General features: G+C 44.9%; 1 protein-coding gene across 2 annotated transcripts in view; it reads right to left on the bottom strand.

Moving 5' to 3' along the window:
* Positions 1-23,684, bottom strand: part of LOC147689043 (serum paraoxonase/arylesterase 2-like) — a 385,360-nt gene that overhangs the window by 22,271 nt on the left and 339,405 nt on the right. Inside the window, exons 7-8 of one of the 2 annotated variants that reach the window (XM_086941931.1) lie at positions 13,094-13,175; positions 5,686-5,814 (exon numbers count right to left, since the gene is read on the bottom strand). In XM_086941931.1, coding sequence (XP_086798057.1) covers positions 5,686-5,814; positions 13,094-13,175 — 211 coding nt within the window. The remainder of the gene's footprint in view (positions 1-5,685; positions 5,815-13,093; positions 13,176-23,684) is intronic. The other variant, XM_086941932.1, reaches the window with a different exon arrangement.

The following is a 23,684-nucleotide window of genomic DNA, read 5'->3' as shown; positions in this document are numbered from 1 at the left end:
TTCAGTAAGAGGTTTCAAGAACAAGTTGAATAGTGTTATACATCGTGGAATCATGAGGTACTCCAATCATGACTAGAGTAATGTAAGATAGGGTTTGATTGATTGATTCCTTGAGCACTATTATGAAGGAAGGAAGCAAACCTGTTTAAAACACCTGCTAGCCCTATCCTTTTCTCAAGAACGTCAATCATTCTGTCATGTTTGACCATACAGATAACCCCCGAGGAGAGATCAAGAAGTATAGGCAGGCAGGGTTTCTTCTGATCTAGCAATCCCAGGGCATCATCGACAATATGGGTCAGAGCCATTTCACTGCTATGTCACGTTCTGAAGCCAGATAGGCAATGGTGTAGGAGTTGAAACTGCTCAACATGGTTGCCGAGGTGCTGGCATATTAATTTCAGGATGTTGGTAATTAGATGAAATTGTGGCGGTCAGACAAGTCTGCATTTGTTTTTTTTTTTTTAACTGGAGTACCCGTCTTATCTTTAAGCAATCAGGAAACATGCTCTGACAGAGAGATGCATTGGCAATTTAAGTCCGTAGAGGGAGTATGGAAGATCTAAGCTCTTTGCTAAGCTTGGCAGGCAGAGGATCATCAAAGTGGTTGGAGGGTTTCATTGATATTGTTGTGAGTTTATCCGCTTCATCCAGGAGTTTGAAGGCATTCCAGGTAGCATTCTTTTTTGTAATATAACCAGTATATGGGGACCCCACCATGTGCTGCATTGGAAAGAGGCAGGGCTGGATCTGGCTGAGCAGAAGTTAAGCAAGTTGCAGTTCTGATTCAATCCTACTTGTCTTTTCAATGAAATAGGAAGAGAAATCATTGCCTCTTGGCAATGACCCAGTATCTACAAAATAATGGTTAGATTGGCAAATTGCTTGTTGTTTGATGATTTCGAATATTTTTTGGGGTATCTTTTTAGAATTGATTAGTTGCGATCTAAAGTAGTCCGCTTTGGAACTTCGTATGTGTTTGTCGTAGGAGCTTCATGCCGACCTCAGGTGTTCGAGTTGTAAGATGGGAGAGATTCTCCATGATCTCTCAGCAAGCCTTAATTTGTGTCTTCCTCTTTAGGTTGCAGTTGAACCATGGTTTGAAGTGTGTACTTGGTATTCTTTTTAGCTGCTTTGGAGCAATCATATCGCATATGTCTGACATGGATTGTATGTAATGTTTGGTAAGACCATTCACATTTGTCATGTTTGTGGGAGGAGGTAGGAAATTGTTACTATTAGAAGTTAGATCAGTTAGATTAATATTTCCCTAGTCTCCAGACCATTGTCTCGGTTTAAGAGCTTGGCTCTTTCAAGTTAACACCTTTACCAAGATGAGGAAGGAAGGGTAGTGATCCGACCAGTCACAGGGGATTATAGATTGAAGTATTTGGCATTATCCTTAGCGAAGATTAGATCGAGGGTGGAGCCTCTATTGTGTGTTGGGCCATCACATGACTCGGTAGGGTTCAGGTCTGTAAGTAAGGCCTTGAAGGTGCTCAGTATGGGGTCATTTGAGTCGTTCCAGTGAATGTTGAAACCCCCAGGAAAATCTGTATGGTGTGTTGGTCCGTGTTAGAGGAAATGGTCTCCATTATTTGTTTAATGTAAGGTAGGTTATTTCCTGGGAATTGTAAATTGTCTGGAGTTTGCACACAATCTTGTCATTGTTCCATATTTCAATACCTAGGTATTCACAAGAGTGTACTGGAACAGTTTGTGCATTTTCCAAAAGGGACCTTGGAGCGGTAAATGCACTCTTTCACGCCCCCAACTCTTCCAGTTATATCCAGCCTGATGAGATCATAGTTGGGTGGAACTAGAATGTCCTGGATGGGAGGGGAGAAATCACTGCACCAAGTTTCAGTTAGGATTGGGATGTCATGGTCTTGTGCAATAAGATAAGGGATGTCAGCTGCAAGTCTTACCTCCGACCTGCAGTTAAGGAGCATAGACCTGAAATGCGATTTGGTTACTAATGCTTCTTGGTGTGTTATCGGGAAATGTAGTAGACTGTACGTGTTCATGTTTCTATCGTTCAGACTGGGTTCTTTCAGTGGGGTGGAGGGAATAGTCTGGATAAAGACAGGCGAGGGTGCTGAATCCTTATGTGTGTTGGTATATGATAACAGAAGGGAGTGAATGTCAGCATCAGATAGATGGTCTGTAACCCTCAGGGGTCTGGAGGTGGGATTGAGATGGGGTCGAGCTCTCCAGTGCATGTTTGTTGAATTCTCAATGATCGATGTCTCAGGCCAGTAGTAGTTCAGCCTTCCCCATGTTGGTGAATTATATTGTGTATGGGGTTCTTTTAACCCAAGAGGTCAGGTTGGGAATCCAGAGCTTTCCAGCTTCAATGTGATGTATATAAGGTTCAGTAGAGCTGCTTCAACTAGCTGAAGGTATTGACTAAGATGAACAAGTTTGTCCTCAAGGCAAGAGGGTGCATTCATTAAATCGGATGGGAGTGTAATGTGGCCTGGGATGGAAGACTTGTGTGAGCCCTTAGGGGTGTAGGGAGTGGTCTGTAAACCTGAAGGGTCAAAGGTGGTGAGGGTTGGAATAGGAGAAATAATTAGAGGATGAGGGCTAGTAGGGGGGTCTACTAGAATTGACGATTGGAAGAGAGGTAGGAAGAAGTCTCCTAGGAGTGACAGGCCTTATGTACTGTCAGGAGGTTGCTACGAGTAGGTTGGAAGATAGAGTGGTTTAGTGGGTCACCCACAGGGTACTACATTGGGTGCCCCTCATCCAAGGAGGCTGATTGGTAGCCCTGACTATCTCCAGGTTAAGGCTGTTAACAATTCTCAAACTGTGGGTATTAGTTCCTGACCTTCTATAAGCTATGGTTAGGGGCAGGTCAGATAAGTGGATTACGGGGGGGGGGGAGGGAAAGAATCATACCTTGGACTAGTTGATCCGGAGCCATCAGCAACAGTTCCATTGTTGGACTGGAGAAAATGGTTTTAGGAGGCATAGGTGATTAGATAGAGGTAGGTCTGGAGGAACCCTGTGCTTCCTCTCTTTCAGACAGTGCTTTCCATGGATTTGAGGGAGTGGGCTTGAGGTATACAAGGCACAGGGAATGTGGTTCAATGAAGAGCCTCATCTCCAACTTGAAGGAGTTGGATGCCATTCAGAGGGCTCTGGTTCACTTCTTGCCCTCATTCAGATTCACCATGTGTGTATTCAGACTAACAATCTGGCAGCTTGATCTTATGTCATTCGCCAGGGGGTATGGCCCTTAGGGCTCTGTGTCTTCTTTCTCAAGAGATAGACTTATGGATAGAGACTCATATTCTTTCTCTCAGGGCAGTTTATCTTCAGGGGAAGGAGAATGAGTCTGCATACTCCCAGAGCCGCTACTTCCTGTCCTCTTTGATGATGTGCATTTTTCTGGGTCTATTTCTTTTGATTACAAAGAGATATGGGGTTCCAATTTTGGATCTCTTTGCAACCAGAGAGAATTCTCAGCTCCCTGCATTTTACAGCCTGCTTTTGTCTCAAGAAACCACTGGCCTTTTTTGATTCTCTGGACTTAGGGACTCCTTTACGCTTTTCCTCCTTTCCAGTTAATTCCTCAGGTGGTGGGAAACATTCTGGACGATCAGGCAGAAGTCTTGCTGGTGGTTCCATGGTGGTCATGCAGGCTGTGTATTCACTTCTCTGGCAATTGTCCCTTTCTCCCCACTGGCAGTTCCCTTCTCTCTTCCTCCTCCTGGGCTTCCCCCTTCTCTCCCTGGCCACTCTGAAGAGGTTGAACCTGGGGGGTTGGCATTTGAAAACTCAACTTTAATTTCTCAATGTTGTTCGACAGAGGTCGCCGAGTCCAACCAGCAGTCTAGGAGACAGTTTACTCTCAAGTCACACAGTAAACATTGGAATAATTTTGAGGCTCGGTATGCCTCAAGAAATGTTTCCCGTTACTCTTGTGTTCCTCATCGGATTCTTGATGTCTTGAGAGATGGATTTCTTGTGGGATTCGGAGTTTTGACTTTGAGAAGTCCATGGGCTTCTGTTCGAGCTCTTCGGGATTCAAACCCTCTTTTAGTTGCACCTTTGTAGGAGTTTTTCTCTCAGGTGCCCTAATATTCATTATTCAGTTCCTGCTGGGACCTTCCCCTGGTCCTTCATTTGAGCCTCTGTCCATGACACATTTCAAATTTTCATTGGCAGAGGTATCTTTTCTGGTAGTCATTAGCTCAGGGTCTCGAACTGGTGAGATTATTACTCTGCTGACCTCTGCTCCCTTGTTGAGGTTCTTCCTTGACAAGGTAGTTCTTCGTCCCAGCCCTTCTTTTCTTCCAAAGAGTCGGACAAATTTTTACTGTTCTGAAGACATTGTGCTACCTGTTTTTTCCTCATCCTCAGTGACATCAGATTTACATATGTTAGATTCTCACAGAGCTTTGGCTATTTGTTAGGCCGGAACAGCTTCTTTTCACAAATCTGTCTCCATTTTTGTTACCTTTGGTCTGGCAGGAAATGGTCTGAAACAATCCTCTACCAATTTCCAGTGGATTAAGTTGACCATTTCTATTGCCTATCAGTTGGCCGGTCAGAACCGCTCCTCTTCTGTCCAGGGTAGATCAACTGGGGGAGTTGTGGTAAAGGAAGATACACAGACCAGCTGTAGAGTTAGATAATCTTTTATTGTAGCTCTTTTCTAGGATAGATGAGTAGGAGAAGATAGGAAGTAAAGATTTAGCCCCACCAGGAGCAAGCTCCAAGCAGCTCAGCCTGAGTTCAACAACTGACACTGAGCCAGAGAGAGGCACTGTGAGCCAGAGAGACACCCAGGCATTCTTTGATGTCATGGTACATTCTATTTAATGGAGGACAGCGAAGAAGTAATTTACCACAGCAGTCTATTCTTCCTGGGCAGTATTTAAAGTTGCCAGTCTTAAGGATATCTGCTGTGCTGAGACTTGGGTCAAACTTCATACTTTCCTGACATTATCATCTCCTCCTGGGTGGGAGGGGGTGTGGGGGGCAATGACAGAGTTAGGTATGCATGTGTTATCTTCAATTACATCTGTTTAATGTTTGTATCTATTGTAGATTAAACCTTGAATATGGACATATCATGTGTGATGTTCATCTTTTCAGAATTTCAAAATCAATGGTTTCCTGCTTGGAAACCGACTCATTCAGTAAGGACTTGATGAGGAGGTCATGATCCGGGTACTTACTGTTAATCTTCATTACACCGAGTCCTTGTCTTTCTTGTCACAGTCTGTAACCCACCCGCTTTTTCCTGGGTTAATTCCTTTTGTTTTTTATTGTTTTATTTTGGTTTCGGCTTGGTTATTTCAGGAAGTCTCATTTCCTCCTTTATGGTCTTCTGGGTGTTTGGTGGCCACCTTGGGGGAAGGAATTTTGATTGGGCTTGGCTACTATGTCTGTAGGTCAAGAACACATACTCATTCATTAGGGACTGTGAGGAGGAAGTCCAGGACTTGGAGTAATGAAGATTACTGGTAAGTATCCCGGCCATTTATTACTTTTGCTTTCTTGATATGCTGTTCTTAAGAAATGCGGATTGTAAATGAAAGGTTTTGATCAAGAAGACATGCAGGTTTACACAAACGTAGTCTTTCATACATTTAAAAATGTTTGATTCTATTTCACTGTCATTGGTACATGCAACAATTATTTTTAATATTATGTTCTTTTTAAACTAACCTCAGATCCAGGGGGGTTCTCAGGATTGTAATTAAGTATTTTCTCAGCATCCATATGACATCCTGACCAAATATCACCTGTTGTTGGATCGACGCATAAATTATCCAAAAATGTATCCACGTGCACCACCTTGTTTAAAAAGATACAAAAGACATTTATGGACATAGGGCATCATGCTGTATTATGCAACGACTGCAAAATAACTGGTATAATTGTTCAATACCGTTTGAAGATGCGAAGTCTTTGCTCTGGGTATGGCACCCGCTGCCCTCAGAAAAACTACCTGCTCATTTAGGAATCTCTGCATGCCTTGTGGTTATCTTTATAATCTTCCTTGCATCGATAGAGAGTGGTAATTTTGCCTTCTTCAAAGTTTTAGTTTCAAAATTTGAAACCCAAAGAGGTGGTTTGTTTTTTGTAAACAAATTATCATTGGCCCTGAATTACAGGGAGTTTTATCCCAAAGCGCTATGGCCAACATTTAGTTGCCTTGTCGTTCTCATTGTGATCCTGGTCAGTGAAATATAGTGACTGATGCCCCATGTGGTATAGCAACCATCCCTGGGACTAATGACCTAGTAGCAGGCAGACCTTCATGTTAAAGGTTTCTGAAGGTAAAGCAAGCTGCCTCTGGAAGCCTCTAAATGGGGTAGAAGAACCGTGGGCTGGGATGACGAGCTACCCACCAAACTTTAAATGCATCCAGAGGTGGTTATTTGTACAGAATAATGTATTTTTATATGTTCTTCTCCACAAACATTAGTTCCAATATCTCAACTAAAAGGCACTCAAATTATGGACTGCGGAAGGATGGAAGGATAACCTGATCTGATTGCATTTCAAACTCATTACCTGAAGCTTGTAGCAGGTCTCAGAAGAGAGCATTTAACTCAGTCACACTGCTTGTGTGTAGGAAAGTTATAGTAATTATAAAAATGAGAAAAAAAATGAATGACAAAGAACGAATCAATGTGGTAATTTAAACGCACTGGCAGATGAGGTAAAAAACACTTACACAGGTAGCATTTCCTCCAGGTGGTTCCAATGTTTTTCACTCGATTTAAAGATCATTTCTAAAAATGAGGAGTAAGGCATGCAATCACTAATTGCCCAGTTATTACTGTTGGCCTAGCATGACAAGGTTGAACCTGGTTGTACATGGAAGCAAAAGCATATGAGACAGTGGAAAGATAATAGACCTCCTATTAGGTGCTAGTGTAAAAATGGCACAATGTCTATTTGTCCTCATCTTCACACTAGCCATGTTCTAAAGGGATATCATTCCAACAATAATTGATGGTATAACCAATATAAACATAGTCTGTAGTGTGGCGGAAAAAAGACATGAGTCTAGCCAAGTGGACATAATAAGATCTAATTGAATCATATTATATTCCAAACGAAAGAAACGTGTTGCCTTTTGATACAAAAGAGTATTGCCAAATAGGTGAAACTCGATATACATTGAGAGTTGAGAGAACAATATTGAAAACGTGTTAGTCACATAAAGAAAATGGTGATAGAATGTTAAAAAGCTTGTGGAGGGTTTGGGGTGAAATTGTCCTTTAAGTGGTTTGTGGAAATAGTAAAATTATGATTATAAATGTAAAACAATGATAGACCTAAGCCATAAAAAGATTTACTAAAGAAAATATTCACCCAATTATCCAGGTTTCTGCAGAACTCTACTAGATCTTCTTGAACTTTAACCTAAATGTACCAGGTCACAATGGCTCTCATTGTTATCGGTTCCCAAAGAAACTTCATCACAGGTGTGAAATGCTTGTATGGCACCAGCCTCATCACCACCCTCCGATACAACCCTGTTATTCATATTGGAATTCAATCTCTATGGAAGAGGACAACATCCAGTTCTATCACTGATAACACATCTTGAGTCTAACAGTCCGAAGCTGAGGACTCCCCTGATAACATACATTCAAGACCATGCATCTCTGCCATCAACCTGTCACCAGCCACAACCTTAACAGTAATAAGCTCCCATGTAACCTAAACACTCTACTTTTGGTCCACTAGCAACCATCTAAAATCATACTTATTCTCTACTTGTCTCCATCAGACGAGTAGGTGAGATCAACACTGACCTTCCTTTCAAATTGTACCCAGGACAATGGATGCTAACCAGATCACCAATCTTGAATTCCACCCTTTAAACATTCTTGTCAGAATAGGCTCAATATATGCACCACAGTAAACACAATGCGCTTTAAACACTGCACCCATATTATTGATTGGTGCTGGATTAACAACATTCTAGGTTTGTCTTTCTGTAGCTGTACATCTTCATAGATCTCCAATAAACAAAGACAGACAGAAGATACCAACAGTCAAAAGTAGGATCTTCTCCATCTACTAGTAGTCAATTGTTATATGGAAAAGGAACACAAAATCACAGGTGAAGATTAACAGGGACTTCATTGGTAGATGTCAGTCCCATTAAAAATGGCAGCCGTGCCCGTGACAAGATTTTGAATGAACGATTGATACAGATCATGTAATCCTTGCACCATCACTACAGACATCTAATAGTGCAAATAATTCCCACGTTAAAAGTGCTAGATTGCAAAACACCCTGATACATCAGACATCCCCTGAGCCCCCACACCCCTGACTGGTCTCAGTAATACAGCAAATATCTCAATCTGTAATTCTCTGTGACTTAGACTGCACCACTTGTAGTACAGTACTACCTAATTAAGGCTACAGTTTTTAAACTTGGATGGACCCACTAATAAATCCACATACCAGAATGCCTCAGTGTTATACACTGGACTATAGAGAAAAGAATAGGTTTGTAAGAAGAACCCTCAGCTACCAACCTAGTTGGTGGCATGCTTCATCAGTTCCCAGCTTTGCTGCCGAGTGCAACCCAGCTGAGCTTCGTCGCCAGAATTACAGTGGAGCAGGTTTGATTTTTGGGTGTGAAGGGTACTCGAAGTGGTGATTTAAAAATGTCTCTGGGAGCCACCAATCAATCAATGAATCAATGAATTTGTAAAGTGCACTACCTACCTGTGAGGGTCTCAAGGCGCTGTGGGGAGTGGGGTGCTGCTACTGCTCGAAGAGCCAGGTCTTGAGGAGTCTTATGAAGGTGAGCAGATCTTGGGTCTGCCGTAGTTGGGTAGGGAGGGTGTTCCAGGTTTTGGCCACGTGAAAGGAAAAGGATCTGCTGCCGAGGTCGTCCGTTTGATGCAGGGGACAGCGGCGAGGGCAAGGCTGGCGGAGCAGAGCTGGTGGGTGGGGGTGTAGAAGCGGAGTCTGCTGTTGAGGTAGGCTGGTCCGGTATTGTGGAGTGCCTTGGGTGCGTGGGTGAGGAGCTTGAAGGTGATCCTCTTGTCGACGGGAAGCCAGGGTAGGTGTTTTAGGTGAGGGGTGATGTGGCTGCGGCGAGGGATGTTGAGGCTCAGTCGGCAGAGGCGTTTTGGATGTGTTGCAGTCGTCGCAGGTGTTTGGCCGGGATTCCGGCATAGAGTGCATTGCCGTAGTCTAGCCTGCTGCTGACGAGGGCCTGTGTCACTGTTCTTGTTGTTTAGGTGGGGATCCACTTGTAGCTCTACGGAGCATGCGGAGGATGTAGTAGCAGGAGAAGTAGACGGCGTTGACCTGCCTTGACATGGAGAGGGAGGAGTCGAGGATGATCCCCAGGTTGCGTGCGTGGTCAGTGGGTGTCGGTGCTGTTCCCAGCGCGGTCGGCCACCAGGAGTTGTCCCAGGCTGAGGGGGTCGGACCAAGGATGAGGATCTCCATTTTGTCTGAGTTCAGCTTCAGTCGGCTGCTCCTCATTAATTCGGCGACGGCCTTCATTCCCTCATGGGGGTTGGTTTTGACTGTGTGTGGGTCCTTGGTGAGGGAGAGGATGAGCTTGGTGTCGTCTGCGTAGGAGCCGATGTTGAGGTCATGTTGGCGGGCAACTTGTGCGAGGGGGGCCACGTAGACGTTGAACAGTGTCGGGCTGAGGGATGAGCCTTGGTTCGCCGCAGAGGATGTCAGCGGTTTTGGATCGGAAGGGTGGGAGGCGGACGCTCTGTGTTCTGCCGGAGATGAATGATGCGGTCCAGTCGAGGGCCTTCTCTTGGATTCCGGCTTCTTGGAGGCATGTCTTTAGGGTGCAATGGCAGACCGTGTCGAAGGCGGCTGACAGGTCCAGGAGGATCAGGGCTGATGTTTCGCCGTTGGCTAGTTGGCTTCCGATGTCGTCTGTAGCGGCGATGAGGGCTATATCGGTGCTGTGGTGTCTCCTGAATCCGGACTAGGACGGGTCTAGGATGTTGTTGTCCTCGATGTAGCGGGTCAGTTGTGTGTTGACGATTTTCACGGTTACCTTCACCGTGAATGGGAGCAGGGAGATGGGCCGTAAGTTCTTGAGTTCCTTGGGGTCTGCCTTGGGCTTCTTAAGAGGGGCGTCCATCTCGGTGTGCTAACAGCTTTCCGGGTAGTGGCAGTCTTGAGGGATGACCTTTTGTAGTTGGGGTGCAATGGCTGTGTCTGCTCTGTTGAATACGTAGTGTGGGCAGGGGTCTGATGGTGATCCTGAGTGGATGGAGTTCATGAAGTTGCATGTCTCGTTGACGTTGGTCCAGGAGGTCAGGCCGTTGATACGGGTGGGGTTCATCGGGCTGGTGGGGATTGGTGTTGTTGGAAAGGTCGAGATGTTGAAGCTGCTGTGGATGTCAGTGATCTTGCGGTGGAAGAAGGTAGCCAGCGAGTTGCACAGTTCCTGTGAGGGCGGGATGTCGTTGGTGTTGCCGCTTGGGTTGAAGAGTTCCTTCACGATACTGAAGAGCACTTTGCTGATGTGTGCGTTGTTGTCCAGGCGGGTTTTGAAGGAGGATCTCTTGGCTAATCTGATGAGGTGGTGATGCCTATGGGTGCAGTTCTTGTGGGCTGCGTGGCTGTCCGGTGTTGGTTCATGTAGCCATGTCTTCTCTGGCTTCCAGCATGCTCACTTGGAGGTCAGTAGCTCTTCGGTGAATCAGGAAGCTTTCTTGCTCGTGCCGTTCTTTGGGGGTTTCTTGAGCGGGGCGAGGGTGTTGGCGCAGTCAGTGATCCATTTCCTGAGGTTGTGTGCTGTGTCATCTGGGTCGGTGGGGGGGCTCTGGGCGCGGGTGGTGGTCAGCTGGTTCTCGGTGACTTTGCTCCAGCAGCGGCGGCGCAGTTGTTTGGTGCGGTGGTGTGTGGTGGGTTTCTTGAAGATGAAGTTTACGCAGCGGTGGTCAGTCCAGTGGAGTTCGGTCGTGTGTTCGAAGGACACGTGGGTGCTTGTGGTGAAGATGGGGTCAAGTGTGTGGCTAGCGGTGTGGGTGGGTGCTGTGACTAGTTGTTTGAGGCCGAGGTTGGCGAGGTTGTCGATCAGGGTGACGGAGTTCATGTCGTTGTAGTTCTTGAGGTGGAAGTTCAGGTCCTCCAGGAGGATGTAGTCCGTGGAGGAGAGTGCGTGGGTGCTGGCGAGGTAGGCAATGGAGTCGCTGTACTGAGCCCGGGGTCCGGGGGGTCTGTAGACGAGTGTTCCTCTTAGGGTGGTGATAGGGTCGGTGTGGATCTGGAAGTGCAGGTGTTCGGCGGTGCTGAGGGTGTCGTCTGAGTAGGTGGAGACCTTGAGGCTGGACTTCTGGACTATGGTATTCCTCCTCCGATTCGGTTGTTGCGGTCCTTGCGGGAGATCTTGTAGCCTTCTGGGACGGCTATCGCGATGTCGGGCGCTGAGGAGTCATTCCACCAGGCGGAGGCGGTGGTGTCAAGCAGATCCCAGAGCTCAATGGCGTGTTTGCGTGCGGAGCGAGTGTTCAGGAGTATGCAGCGGAGGTGGTTGGGTCCGGTTTTCGGGGGTTTTGTGACTGTCGCAGGTGAGGCTGCAGGTGCGTCAGGAGAAAGGTCCGTGGGTGCATTTCGGGGTGGCTTGGAAGCCGCTGTGGTTTTGAGCGTTGTTGAGTGCATGGAGGGTGCTAGTGTCGTAGCATAGTCTGGCGTCGTTGTGGCTGTTGTGCGGTCCAGGGGTTCTGGCGCTGGGGCTGGTCCAGGCGCAGAGCGGCCTCTGTAAGTAGGGAGGTGGGAGGGCGGATCAGCTGGGAGGAGGGTGGGAAACAGCCAATGGGAGTGAGGGCAGGGCCGCAGGGGGCGCAGCGGCGGGAAAGGCGAAGGGAAAGGAAGAGAGGGGGGCGGGGACGCAGGGGGGTGGCAGAGAAGGGGGACGGCGAGAGCGGGGACACAGGTAGGCAGAGAAGTAGAAAGAAACAAAAATGTGATACAGTGGTTACACAACAGCACAGTCCAATCAATACCAAGAGCGAAAAGTAGCAGCCCATGGGGGACTCGAACACTGGAGCACTGACAGTCTCAGCAGCAGTGGGGACGGGCGCAGTCAGGTGGAGCTGCGCGGTGTGGGGAGTGACCGGCCTCAACCAAGTTAAAGGGTCGCTGATGTTGTTTATTCCTGGGGTCCTAGGACACAGTTAAAAACAGAGCGGGGTTATTGTAAATGTGAAAATTGGTCCTCATTATCCCCATTAGGTGGTCGACATGTTTCAGCCTCAACTGAAATAATGAGGCTTTCTTCAGGACCAAAGAGAAGTGAAATGTGGTGTGGCAAAGGATAATGTGGCCAGTCATTGAAGCACAGCTGGGAACCCAATGATGAAGCATGCCACAAATTAGGTTGGTGTGAGGGTTCTTCTTACAAACCTGCTGGTTTCTCTATATTCCAGTGTATATCAACAAGGCATCCTGGTATATGGATTCCTTAGTGGGTCTGTCCACGTTGTTCTTTATTAGTGAAACCAAGGGGAAAAGGATGTACCCCCTATTTTCTTCCTCGTTTGTTACCCTACTACAGTTTTTAAGCACCATGGCCAGACAACAGCGTTCTACTACCTGGACTTTAAGGTTCTGGACACAAAGCCAATTTTCACCAGAATCAAGATTTCCACATTACATTTGGATGTATAGGATTGTTGTTTAATGAACCCACAGATCTTGATGTGATGTCAGCATAGTTCTTGAAACAGACCGGTGACAGACTCACTCAATTCTGAGATATTTTGATGCATTCAGTCCCAGGTCTCATGCAGAAAGTGTAAAAAGCTGGGCGGGTTTGTGTGTGTTTAAATATAGTGGAATGTCCCAAAATACACAATAACAATTTTGAGGTCTTAACATACTGTTTTATTTGCTACAGTTTATTACATTTTTAGGAATCACCCATAGGCTGTGGGAGCCCAGAGGTCAGGTTTTAGTAGGAGGCCACATTTTTTATTTCGATTCATTTGAAACATTTCCAAGATTAACTTTTCATTTGATTCCTGACCTGTAAAGGGGGGTGGGGTGTGGGGGGGTGGAGTTCTGTGAGTTTCAAAACATACATAGATCATAGAGCTAAGAATCAAATTCCTACCTTCACGTGAGATAGAGACCAGTTGGCATTCTTTTCCAAAACATGGATTGATTGATCAACAACGTCCGCTACATAAACATACCTAAAAACAAAACATTTTTGTTATGCATGGCAAGACAGCCAAACTTTTCACAAGTAAGTACGGCCCAATTCACAAACCTTTTTACACACATACGTCAGGACATAGCAAAGTATACTATACTTACGATTCTATGTCACAAAAGGAATGCTGCGAGTTGGACAACTACGTAGTGGTCATTTGACGGTACTCGTAAAGTACGCTGTGCAGTTCCACAATTCTGTACTCTTCTAAACTGTAGTTGTGTGTGACACTAATTTGTTCCAAGAAACATGGTTGTGCGGGGATATGCCAATAGTTGATGAGTGTATTAAAATAATCACAAAAGCCAATGAAAATTGAATGGGACGATCCTTGGGAGGTATATAAAGTCTTGTTTCGACTAAGGCAGCTGAAAGTGTAACCTTGGTGAATGCTGCATGTGATTGGATACAGATCTCTTAAATATATATATTTTTTTAAACTAAACAAACCAAAGGTTACAGAGACGTTCTAGTTAGAAAATACAATCAAACAAAACCTTCAAAATTCATAAAAAACCCAAAGGTTAAAGGGACATTATAAATAGGCTCATATTTCACCTGCACAAAACCCTTAAAATTCAGCAGTTACTGTTACCTGAGCTAACTATAACTTACACCCCCACAATGCACTGCTTATGACCTCACATATTACATCACTGATGCCATCTCACATGACATCCTCTCAAATCACATCATGACGACATCATCTAGTTAGTGAAAGGGTTTCTTTAATGTTTCTGAGAGTTAAAGATATATAGTAAGCTATTGCTCAAGTTAAATTAATATTATTTCTAAACTAGTAATGAGTCATACTCTTTCTAACATATGTCGTCTAAGTGGGTGTGTGACGATCAGTGTGTGAGCAGGTGTGTGAGTGGATGTACAGGTGAATAAAGGGGTGAGTACCTGTATGGGTTTGTGAATGACTGAGTGCTTGAATTGGTAATTGGTTGTATGTATGGGTCAGTGAGTGGCTGCCTCAGTGGCTCTATGGGCGGGGGAGTGTGAGAGTGGCCATTTTGGTGACTGATGGCACTGTTAGTGCCTCTATAGGTGGATGAGTGAGGGGGTATGTTAGTGGCTGTATGAATAGATGGATGGATGTATAAATAAGTTAGTGTGTGTGAGTGGTTGTTTTGCAAAGTAAGTGTCTGGGTGGCTGGCTGTACGGGTGAGTGAAAGGGTGTGTGACTGCTTATATGGATGTGTGAATGGATATGTAAGTGGTTAACTGGATTAGTGAATGGATGTGTGAGTAGCTGTATGGGTGAGTGGCTGTGTGAGTAGCTGTATGGGGGAATGCTAGTGTGAGTGGGTGAGTGATTGTGTGAGTGGCAGTATGAGTGAGTAGAGTAGCTGTATGGGTGAGTGGATGCTAGTGTGAGTAGCTGTATGGGGGAGTGTGTAGATATGGAAATGGGTGTATAGGTGGGGGACTAGGTGTGTAAGTGGCTATATGGGTAGGTGATTTGGCTGTGTTAGTGGGTGTGAGAGTGAGTGGATTTGTGTGAGTCAATGAATGGGGTTGTGAATGGGTGAGTGGTTGTGTGAGTGGTTGTGTGGATGATGTCATCAGTGATATCACTGATCAGGTCATGAGTGATTTAATATGTGAGGTCATAAGCAGTACGTTACGAGGGTGTAAGATATAGTTAGCTCAGGTAACTATAACTGCTGCATTTCAATGGTTTTGTACACGTGAAATATGAACCTAACTATAACGTTCTGTAACCTTTGTCTTTTTCAGTGAATTTTTAAGATTTTTTTGTTAATACTTGCTAACTCATCTCTTTTTTTAATGGTATTTCCTAACTATTACATCCCTGTTATGGTTGTGTTTTTAAGTGAATCTCTAAAGTGTTTTAAGGTAGTTCTGAGGCCTCTGCAGTTATATGTTGCTTATATTAAATGTTTTAAGGTGGTTCTGAGGCCTCTGCAGTTATATGTTGCTTATATTATTATTATTTTTTATTTTTGGGAGTTGCAGATCCATTGTGAATCGTCGTAGGAAAGTCGCAACTCTGGCGTGATTTTGGCAGTACTGAAAGAGATATATAGACACTTTAAAAGTTTTGTGATTTAGTACTAAAGACATAAGAGTAGTGTAATTATAGAGTAAGTATTTTAAAGTTGTTTTTAATATATTTTCTGGAGTCATGGGGCAGTTGTGACCAATGCAGTCACGCATTTCCCGAGTCTGTGGATGCACCACTCTGCTGTAATTCTAGTAGTAATTAAACACATATATAGACGGTTTAAAATTCTTCTTTAAAATAAGATTGCTTTTAAAGTGTTAACAACAGTAGCAACATACATTGATAATATTTTTGTTCTTAGATGAATGTATCATGAGACGGCAATGAGGTCACAACATCATCATGACTCATGTGACAGATGAACAAACAGATATGATAGGCTAAAACGCCTTTCAACCATTGCAAGATGAAGCTCACACCCTTATTGAGCCAATTTTAGCAATTGTTCTTGTTTTTGATACCTCTCTTCTGCATTAATTTAGTTTTTTGTGTGGTGTTTTACGTTATTTATTATCGTAAGAGAGATTGCATCTGCTACTGCAAACGACCCCAAAGACCACAATGGTAGCTATTCAGATTTAGATGTTTGGCCAAAGTAAGAAAGTTTTGCCTGGCAATTTTTTGGAGCATTCTGGAAGGCCAGAAGAAAGTTGTGCAATGAAGGTAACTTGCAATATTTGCAAGACAGTATTTTCAGGAGGAACGGACCGCAGGAACTCCTGTGGTACTTCCAACATGATAAAACACTTGAGGACCATGCACTCAAATTATTTAATTTGTGCTGAGGATGAGAGACAAAGGATGGTGGAACATTGGTTTCAGATGGTGCAGAACCAGGTACATCATTAGCTCTTGAGATAACATCACAGTTGCATATCACCATTGCAGAATTTGCAAGAGTCAGGCAATTTTGTCTGAATTGCAAACACATTCTAAGTGTGGGTGAGCAATCCCATCCTGCTCTAAAAGTCTAAAAAACACTGTGGACACTCACAAAGGTTAATTAAAAAAAAGAAAATCTTATTGTAGTTGTGTGTTTTTTGCTCATAAACACGTTTTTGACTTATTTGAAAACAATAATTATTATTTAGAAATAAAGAAAAGTAAACAGAAAAAAGTAGAAAAAAAACGGTTTGTTAGGACTACAAATTCTGGTTTAGGAAATAAAAAGTATATGTTATATACGTTTGTACCAGTATGAGCTTGTTATTATGTGTGTCATTGTGCCAATTAGTGTATATATGAGTGGGTAGCTGTGTGCATGTCTGTATGGGTGAGTGAATCAGTAAATGTGTGAGTGAGTTTGTGAGAGGCTGTGTAGGTGTGTAGGTGAGTCAGTGGTGCGTCAGTGGTGTGTGAGTGCCTCGATGGGTGTGAGCGTGCCTGTATTGAAGTGTGAGTGACTGTGTGGGTGAATAAATGGGTGGGTGAGTGTCTGTGAGTGAGTGGCTATGTGAGTAGATGTATAGGAGACTGACTGGGTGTATTAGTGGTGTATGGATGCTTGAATTGGTGTGTGAGTAGCTGGAAGATAGGTGAGCATGTGATTGGGTGTATAGGGGGAGTAGGTTGGTGTGCGAGTGGCTGTATAAGTGAGTATGTCACTCAGTGGGTATGTGAGTGGTTGTATGAGAGCATGAATGGATGTGTGAGTGGATGGATTGGTTAGTGTGCAGTGTGGGTAGTTGTATGGCAAACTGAGTGGGTGTGTGATTTAATATATGAATGAATGGGTGGGTGCAAGAGTGGTTGTAAGTGGTTGTATGAGTGAGTTAGTAACTGTGTGAGTGGATGTATAGGTGAGTGACTGGGTGTTTGTGTGGATATGTAGGGGAGTTAAAGCGTGGTATTTCCTGTAGGAGTGACTGATTTGGTGTGTGAGTATTTATTTATTTTATTTATTACATTTGTATAGCGCATTATCACCGATTGGTCTCTAAGCGCTTGTACTTGAGAAACTAATCCTTTCAGCGAGCAGACAACCGAGTTATATCACCCCCCACGCTTCTCGAAAGAGCACAGTTTTTAATGATCGCCTGAAAGGCAGTAAATTTGCTTCCTTCCTCAGGCCTGATGGTAGCTTATTCCAGGCTGCTGGAAGGGTGGTTGAGAAGACCCGTCCACCGAGGGTGGTCATACGATTGCGCGGGCTTACCAGAAGAGTGTCCTCAGACGAGCGCGGGGTCCTTCTAAGGGTGTACCTGCCAGTCTGGCTTAGATATAATTAGGCGCATTGCCGTAAACCGCTTTATGAGTGATGCACAGACCTTTGAATAAAATCCTCTGCCTGATAGGAAGCCAATGTAATTGACGTAAAAGAGGAGAGGCATGGGTGTTTCTGGGTTTTCCAAAGATCAGTCTAGCTGCATCATTCATTACTATTTGCAACCTCGAGAGTTGTTGCTGGGGGCGCCCAACATAGAGGGCGTTCACGTAGTCCAGACGTCCTAAAATCATTGCGGACACCACCATCCTTCGCGTGGAAAATGAGAGCATTGGAAAGATTTTCCGAAGTTGCCTTAGGAGGCCAGCGCATGTGCCAACCACCGACGACACTTGATTTTTCATGGATAGATTACCATCAATGTGGATACCCAGGCTTTTCACCACTCTCGCTGGTATTGGAGTCCTACCCAACTCCTGAGGCCAGAGAAGCTAGTTCCAAGGATTGCCCGAGATGGTAATGGGCAATACTTCGGTCTTCTCTGGATTCATCTTCAAGGAGTTGGAAGACATCCAGTTACTCAAAATTTTAAGATGTTATGTAACCTAGCCTGGGTACCAGGTGACTCCTCAATTTGTATGATAATCTGTGTGTCATCGGCGTAGTTGTAAATTTGACATTCCATTTCATTTAGAGCAGAAATCAGTGGCTGTAAATATATATTAAAAAGGAGCGGTGAGAGGGCAGATCCCTGCGGCATTCCACATGTTATCGCCGCTAGTGTAGAGACAAAATCTGACAGCTGGACCCTCTGCGATCTTCCCTGCAGGAATGATGTTAGCCAGCCCAGCGCGGACCCCCCGATGCCCAGATCTCTCATGGGTCTCAACAGTAGGTTGTGATTCACCGTGTCAAACGCGGCTGAGAGATCTAAGAGCACCAGGGCCCCCGGGATCTTTTTGTCAGCTCTACATCTTAGTTCGTCTAGGATGGATACCATCACCAGCTCGGTACTATGATTTTTTCGAAAACCAGCCTGATTTTGCTCTAACAGAGCGATGGTCTCCAGATGTTTAGAAAGGTGAATCAAAACATGCTGCTCAATCATTTTGGCCAAGAAAGGTAGTTGAGAGATGGGCCTATAGTTTTTATGATTTTTAACATCAGCCCCTGGCTTCTTAAGAAGCGGGATCAGCCTGGCCTCTTTAAAGGAAACCAGGACCTGTCCCATCTCTAGGGATCTATTGAAGAGGGTAAGTACATCCTCTTCAACTCTTGACATTGCGAGCTTAAACACACTGGGCGGGCAGGGGTCTGCCTGAGAGCCAGAGTTTACTTCTCTGCCAGGCTAGCCAGAGTCTCCTTGGTAATCAAGGGTAGTGTGTTTATAGAATGGTGTACATCAGGGGGATCCTGCGTAATATGTAATGGACATTCAAACATTGGCGTCCGGGAGATTTCACCCTGGAATTCTTAAATTTTCCTTGTAAAGAAGTCCTGGAAATTCTGGCAGTCTTCCTGGGAGAACTCAGGTTTCTGCTCTTTAATGTGTCTCAATTCCTTGAGTACTTTAAAAATGTCTTTCTGTGGAACCCGAGCTGACGTTATTCTGTTCTCAAAGAATTCTGCTTTGCGAGCTAATATAGCCTTTTCATAGTGTGCAAGCTCCTGCACATATAGGTTCCGGGTATTGATATTATAATCCCTCCTCCAGGCTCTCTCCACCTTACGGAGCGCCTGTTTCTTGGCTCTTAGAGTTTCATCAAACCAGGGAGCCCCCATCCCTCTATCCACCCATTTCACCTTTTTTGCTGGAGCGACAGCATCGATGGCATTCTTCAATTTATCAAGTAATTTTTGACTGCAAGCCTCAACATTCTCATTGGCTATATTTAACTCGGTTGAATTTAACAGGTGTCCCACCAACTCTTCCCGATTGATGTTATTCCATCTTCTTACCATTTTCCACACGGTTCTCTGTCTATTCCCCACCCGGTTGATCTTCCTCTGACCTGTAATTAAATGGTGGTCCGACCAAGCACACGGTACAGTGCTGATGGAGTCTAGCAAGGGATCTGTGATCCATACCAGATCTAGAGTATGACCTTTGTCGTGGGTAGGGCCTGTCACTATTTGACGCATACCTAAAGTCATTAAAGCCTCTTCGAGGTGAAGGGCTTGCCCTACCTTTGGGGAAAGCTCCCAGTGAAAGTTAAAATCTCCCATGATCATAAAGTTGTCATACCGAGACCTGAGGTCATGCACGACCTCCAATAAATGATCCAGAAAGGTTGGTTCAGCCCAGGGAGGACGATATAACAGTAGAATGACCCAACAGATGGTGCCCCTCTCGAATTTCACTCCTAGAGCCTCTGCTCCACCCAGATTTTCCGCACATACTCTTTCAGTCTTCCAACAGTTATTATATTAGAACGCTACCCCCCCTCCTCTCTTGGTACCCGTTCGATTGAGACAGATAGCCTCAAAATCCGGAGGGAGAGAGGCAACCAGATCCGGTGTTGAGGATTCCTCTAGGCACGTTTCTGTGACCCCAAGGATGTCAATACCACTGTCCTGTAATAGCGAGAAAACTTCTAAGTTATGTCTCTGTAAAGAGCGAGTGTTTAACAGACCATAATTCAGAGTAGTATCCGCCGTCCGCAACTTTGTTCCCTCCTTCAGCTGTGCAGACTTTAGTAGCCCTTCCTGTCGCAATATAGCTTTACAATCATGAGAGTGCTCCACATCAGCCCTATTAAGCTGTAATAGCGAGGTTCTACAATATCTAATAAAATGGCCAGGGGTTGTGGCCCCTGGTCCCGGCTGGGCGGGGATGGGTGTAGATGGGCTTGCCTCCGGCGCGCCCACGGCGCGACCGCTGCACGTCAACGCTGCGCGCTGGCATGTGACTGGTTTAAATAGACGTCGTACAGTAGCCGCCTGACAGCTAGAACGCTGCCCCAAGATGGCGCCCCAGGAACGTCCCCACTATCCCCAAGATGGCGGTGGCGAGAGACCCGCTAAAGAGCGGTGAGGGCACAATTTATGATGCAAGTAAGTGGGCATACACATAAAAAAGTACAGTGAGATAGACAATATCCCACCTGTTAAAATAATCCTAAAAGCTTGAAAGCCTTAAAAATGTGCGCTGCGAGCAAAAAGAAAGCGCTGATGACTTCTAATTATATACTTCTCTGCGAAGCCTTCTCTGCGCGGTTCGGTTTCATAAAGCACCTATAGGTATGTGAGTGAGGAGATGAGTTGTTGTATGAAAGAGGTAGGTGATGTGTGGGTATCTGTATGGCTGAGTATCTGAATATGTGAAAGGTTGTATGAGTAAGTGTGACTGTATACTTATGTGAGTATGTGATGGAGGCTGTATGGGTGAATTAGTGGGTGCATGAGTATCTATAAGGGTAAGTGAATGTGTATTTATGTACCTGTATGAGTGAGTGAGCGGCTGTGTCAGTGACTTCATGAGTGACTAGTATTTGAATAGCTGTATCAGTGTATGATCAAGTGTATCACTGGCTGTAGAGGTGAGTGACGGTGCGTGAGGGGATATATAGGTAAGTGAGTGGGTGTGTGAGTGTGTGTCTGAGTTGCTGTATCAATGTGTGAGTGAGTATCTGTACAGTTAAGTGAAAGACTGCATGTATGAGTAAGTGCATTAGTGGTGTATGGATGAGTAAGAGTGTGTAAATGCCTGTGTGGGTGTGTGAGTGGATGTGTCTATAGCTGTATGGGTCAGTGATTGGGTGTGCCAGTGCATACATGGGTGAGTGACTGGTTGTGCTAGTGAATATATGGGTGACTGAGTACATAATGACTGTGCATGAGTGAGTGTGTGCATGACTCTCTTTGTCAAATGAGTGCATCAGTGCCTGTATGGATGAAGTGTTTGCGTTAACACCTTTATGAGTGTGTGCTTCAGAATGTGTTTGGGAAACTAAGTGTATTTATTTGTAGTAATATAGGTGTCTTTTCGGTTTCTGACTGTATTGTTGAGTAAATGGATGTGGGTCTGTCAATGGGTGTATGAGTGCCTGGTGGGATTCTGAGTGTGTGCCTGAGTTTCTCAGTTGATCTGTAAGCAGATATGGAAGTCTCTTAATGAGTTTGTAAGGTGACTGCATAACTCTCAGAGTGGGTCTGTGAGTCTCTGAGTGAGTCTGTAAGTTGTGCATGAGTGGCTGAGTGGGTCTGTCAGTGGGTGCATGAGTGTGAGGTGATCTGTGAGTGGCTGTGTGAAGTCTCAGTGGGTCTGTGAATTAGTGCATGAGTCTAAGTGGATGTTTGAGTCTCTGAGTGGTACTGTGAGTGGTTGCACAAGTGTCTGATTGGGAGGGAGTGTGTATGTGTGTAAGCAGGTCTCTGAGTGGTTGGTGTGAGGGTCTGATTGAGTATGTGAGTGGCGGTGTGATGATTGAGTGGGACTGGGTATGTGGGACGGAATAGGTCCATGAATGTTACAGTGGGTCTGCAAGTGCATGTGTGAGTCTCGGAGTGGGTCTGTGAATGGGTGTGTGTCTTTGAGTGGGTCGGTCAGTGGGTGCATAAGTGGCTGAGTGTGTCTGTCAGTAGCTGCATGAGTGTCTGTAAGCGAGTGGGTCTGTCAGTGATAGCTTGAGTATCTTAGTGAGTGTTTTTTGGTATTTTTTTCAGGATTTGTGATGCTGTTGCGAAGTTACACGTGGGTCTGCGCTGAGCACTGCGACAGAGTCGCTAATCCCATACAAGGAAAAAAACATTCTATGGTAAGTTTGTTGCGCATCAGGAATTCCTCACGGGACCCTGTATTGTCCCTGGGGGTCAGGTTACCCCTATACAGTCCCCTTCTACTCATTTATTCTTTTTGTGCTGGGGATCATTCTGTGGCATCCTAAAATGGTAGACACAACTTTCTACTCAGGTTGCAGCTAGCCAATCAAGACATCGCTGTTGGCGCGTAGATTCGCAAACCATCACGGAGGAGTGGTGGATCCTCTGCTTCCCTATTTATGCAAATTTGCTTTTTCTTTCATAATTCAAAAGCGACGGGGACAGTCAGACAGGCTCCCCCTGTTCACTGCTAGCTAGTATGACAACCTAGCAAAGCACCTGGTTGGCATGCTTACAATCCTTATTATGATATTAACCCAATGGCCAGTGGCCGGGGAATAATAGAAGAAAAAATTGGAATAAGCATTGGAACATAAAGAATTGAGAGAATAATTAGAACAAGGGAATAGCGTAGCACACTGAGGTACCATGAGTGGATGCAGGCACTGAGGCACCATGAGTGGATGCAGGCAATCAGGGTGCGCGTCCCCGCGTTGACCGAAAATAAACTACAAGGATAATACCACCAATAATGTTTATTGACTAGTATTAGTCCTTTCTTTTTTGTCGCTTGTGTAAATACATGATAAGTAGCATTATAGAGGTACAAATTCAAACTGCAACTGAGCTTTGCACAAACAAAGGAAATCATGTAATTGCACTGTTATTATGCAAGTCTGTTGCCATAATGTGATTTTAACTCTAAAATGGTAGCAAGGATAAACGGCAAATACGAAAAATCCAAATACCAGGAAGCCATAGAGGACCACAACAGGAAGTTGGGCCCCAATTGTTTAAATATGCGAAAAAGTAATGGCATTTTACGTTAATTGTGCCCAGTGAGCAATGTCTTGGCTGAGACTGAAACGCGTTGGGGATATGTGTTCGCAGCATTTTTGAAAATAAACACCCTTGAACGATTATGGATGAGTGATGATTCATTGTCTCATTGTCCTGTATAATGGAGTTGCGTAAGCGGTGAGGAAATCCCTGTTCAAAATGATAATGTGGCGATATAGATATATATATATTCCAATATATATAGCGATTGGACTCCTGAGGCGAAAAGCCGGGAGAAAGCATCATTTCGATTTTTAAAATTTATTTGTGATACTGTGTTCCTGCAACTCCCCCCTCCTACCTGCACTTCTTGGCATCTTTCAAACAGCGCTACACGCTGCAACGACCCCCTGTTTTCTGCCGCCATTCTCGAGCGCGAGGCGCGCCACAGACACGCCCCCTCTGTTGGCCACGCCCCCTCGTTAGTTTGTATAAATAGTGTGCGCAGACGCCAGGCGCTTCACTAGCGATTGGACTCCTGAGGCGAAAAGCCGGGAGAAAGCATCATTTCGATTTTTAAAATTTATTTGTGATACTGTGTTCCTGCAACTCCCCCCTCCTACCTGCACTTCTTGGCATCTTTCAAACAGCGCTACACGCTGCAACGACCCCCTGTTTTCTGCCGCCA

Source organism: Lissotriton vulgaris, chromosome 10 (genome assembly GCF_964263255.1).
Source record: "Lissotriton vulgaris chromosome 10, aLisVul1.2, whole genome shotgun sequence".
NCBI lineage: Eukaryota > Metazoa > Chordata > Amphibia > Caudata > Salamandridae > Lissotriton > Lissotriton vulgaris.
The sequence above is the reverse complement of the archived record's forward strand: the minus strand, read 5'-3'. Positions and strand labels throughout refer to the sequence as shown.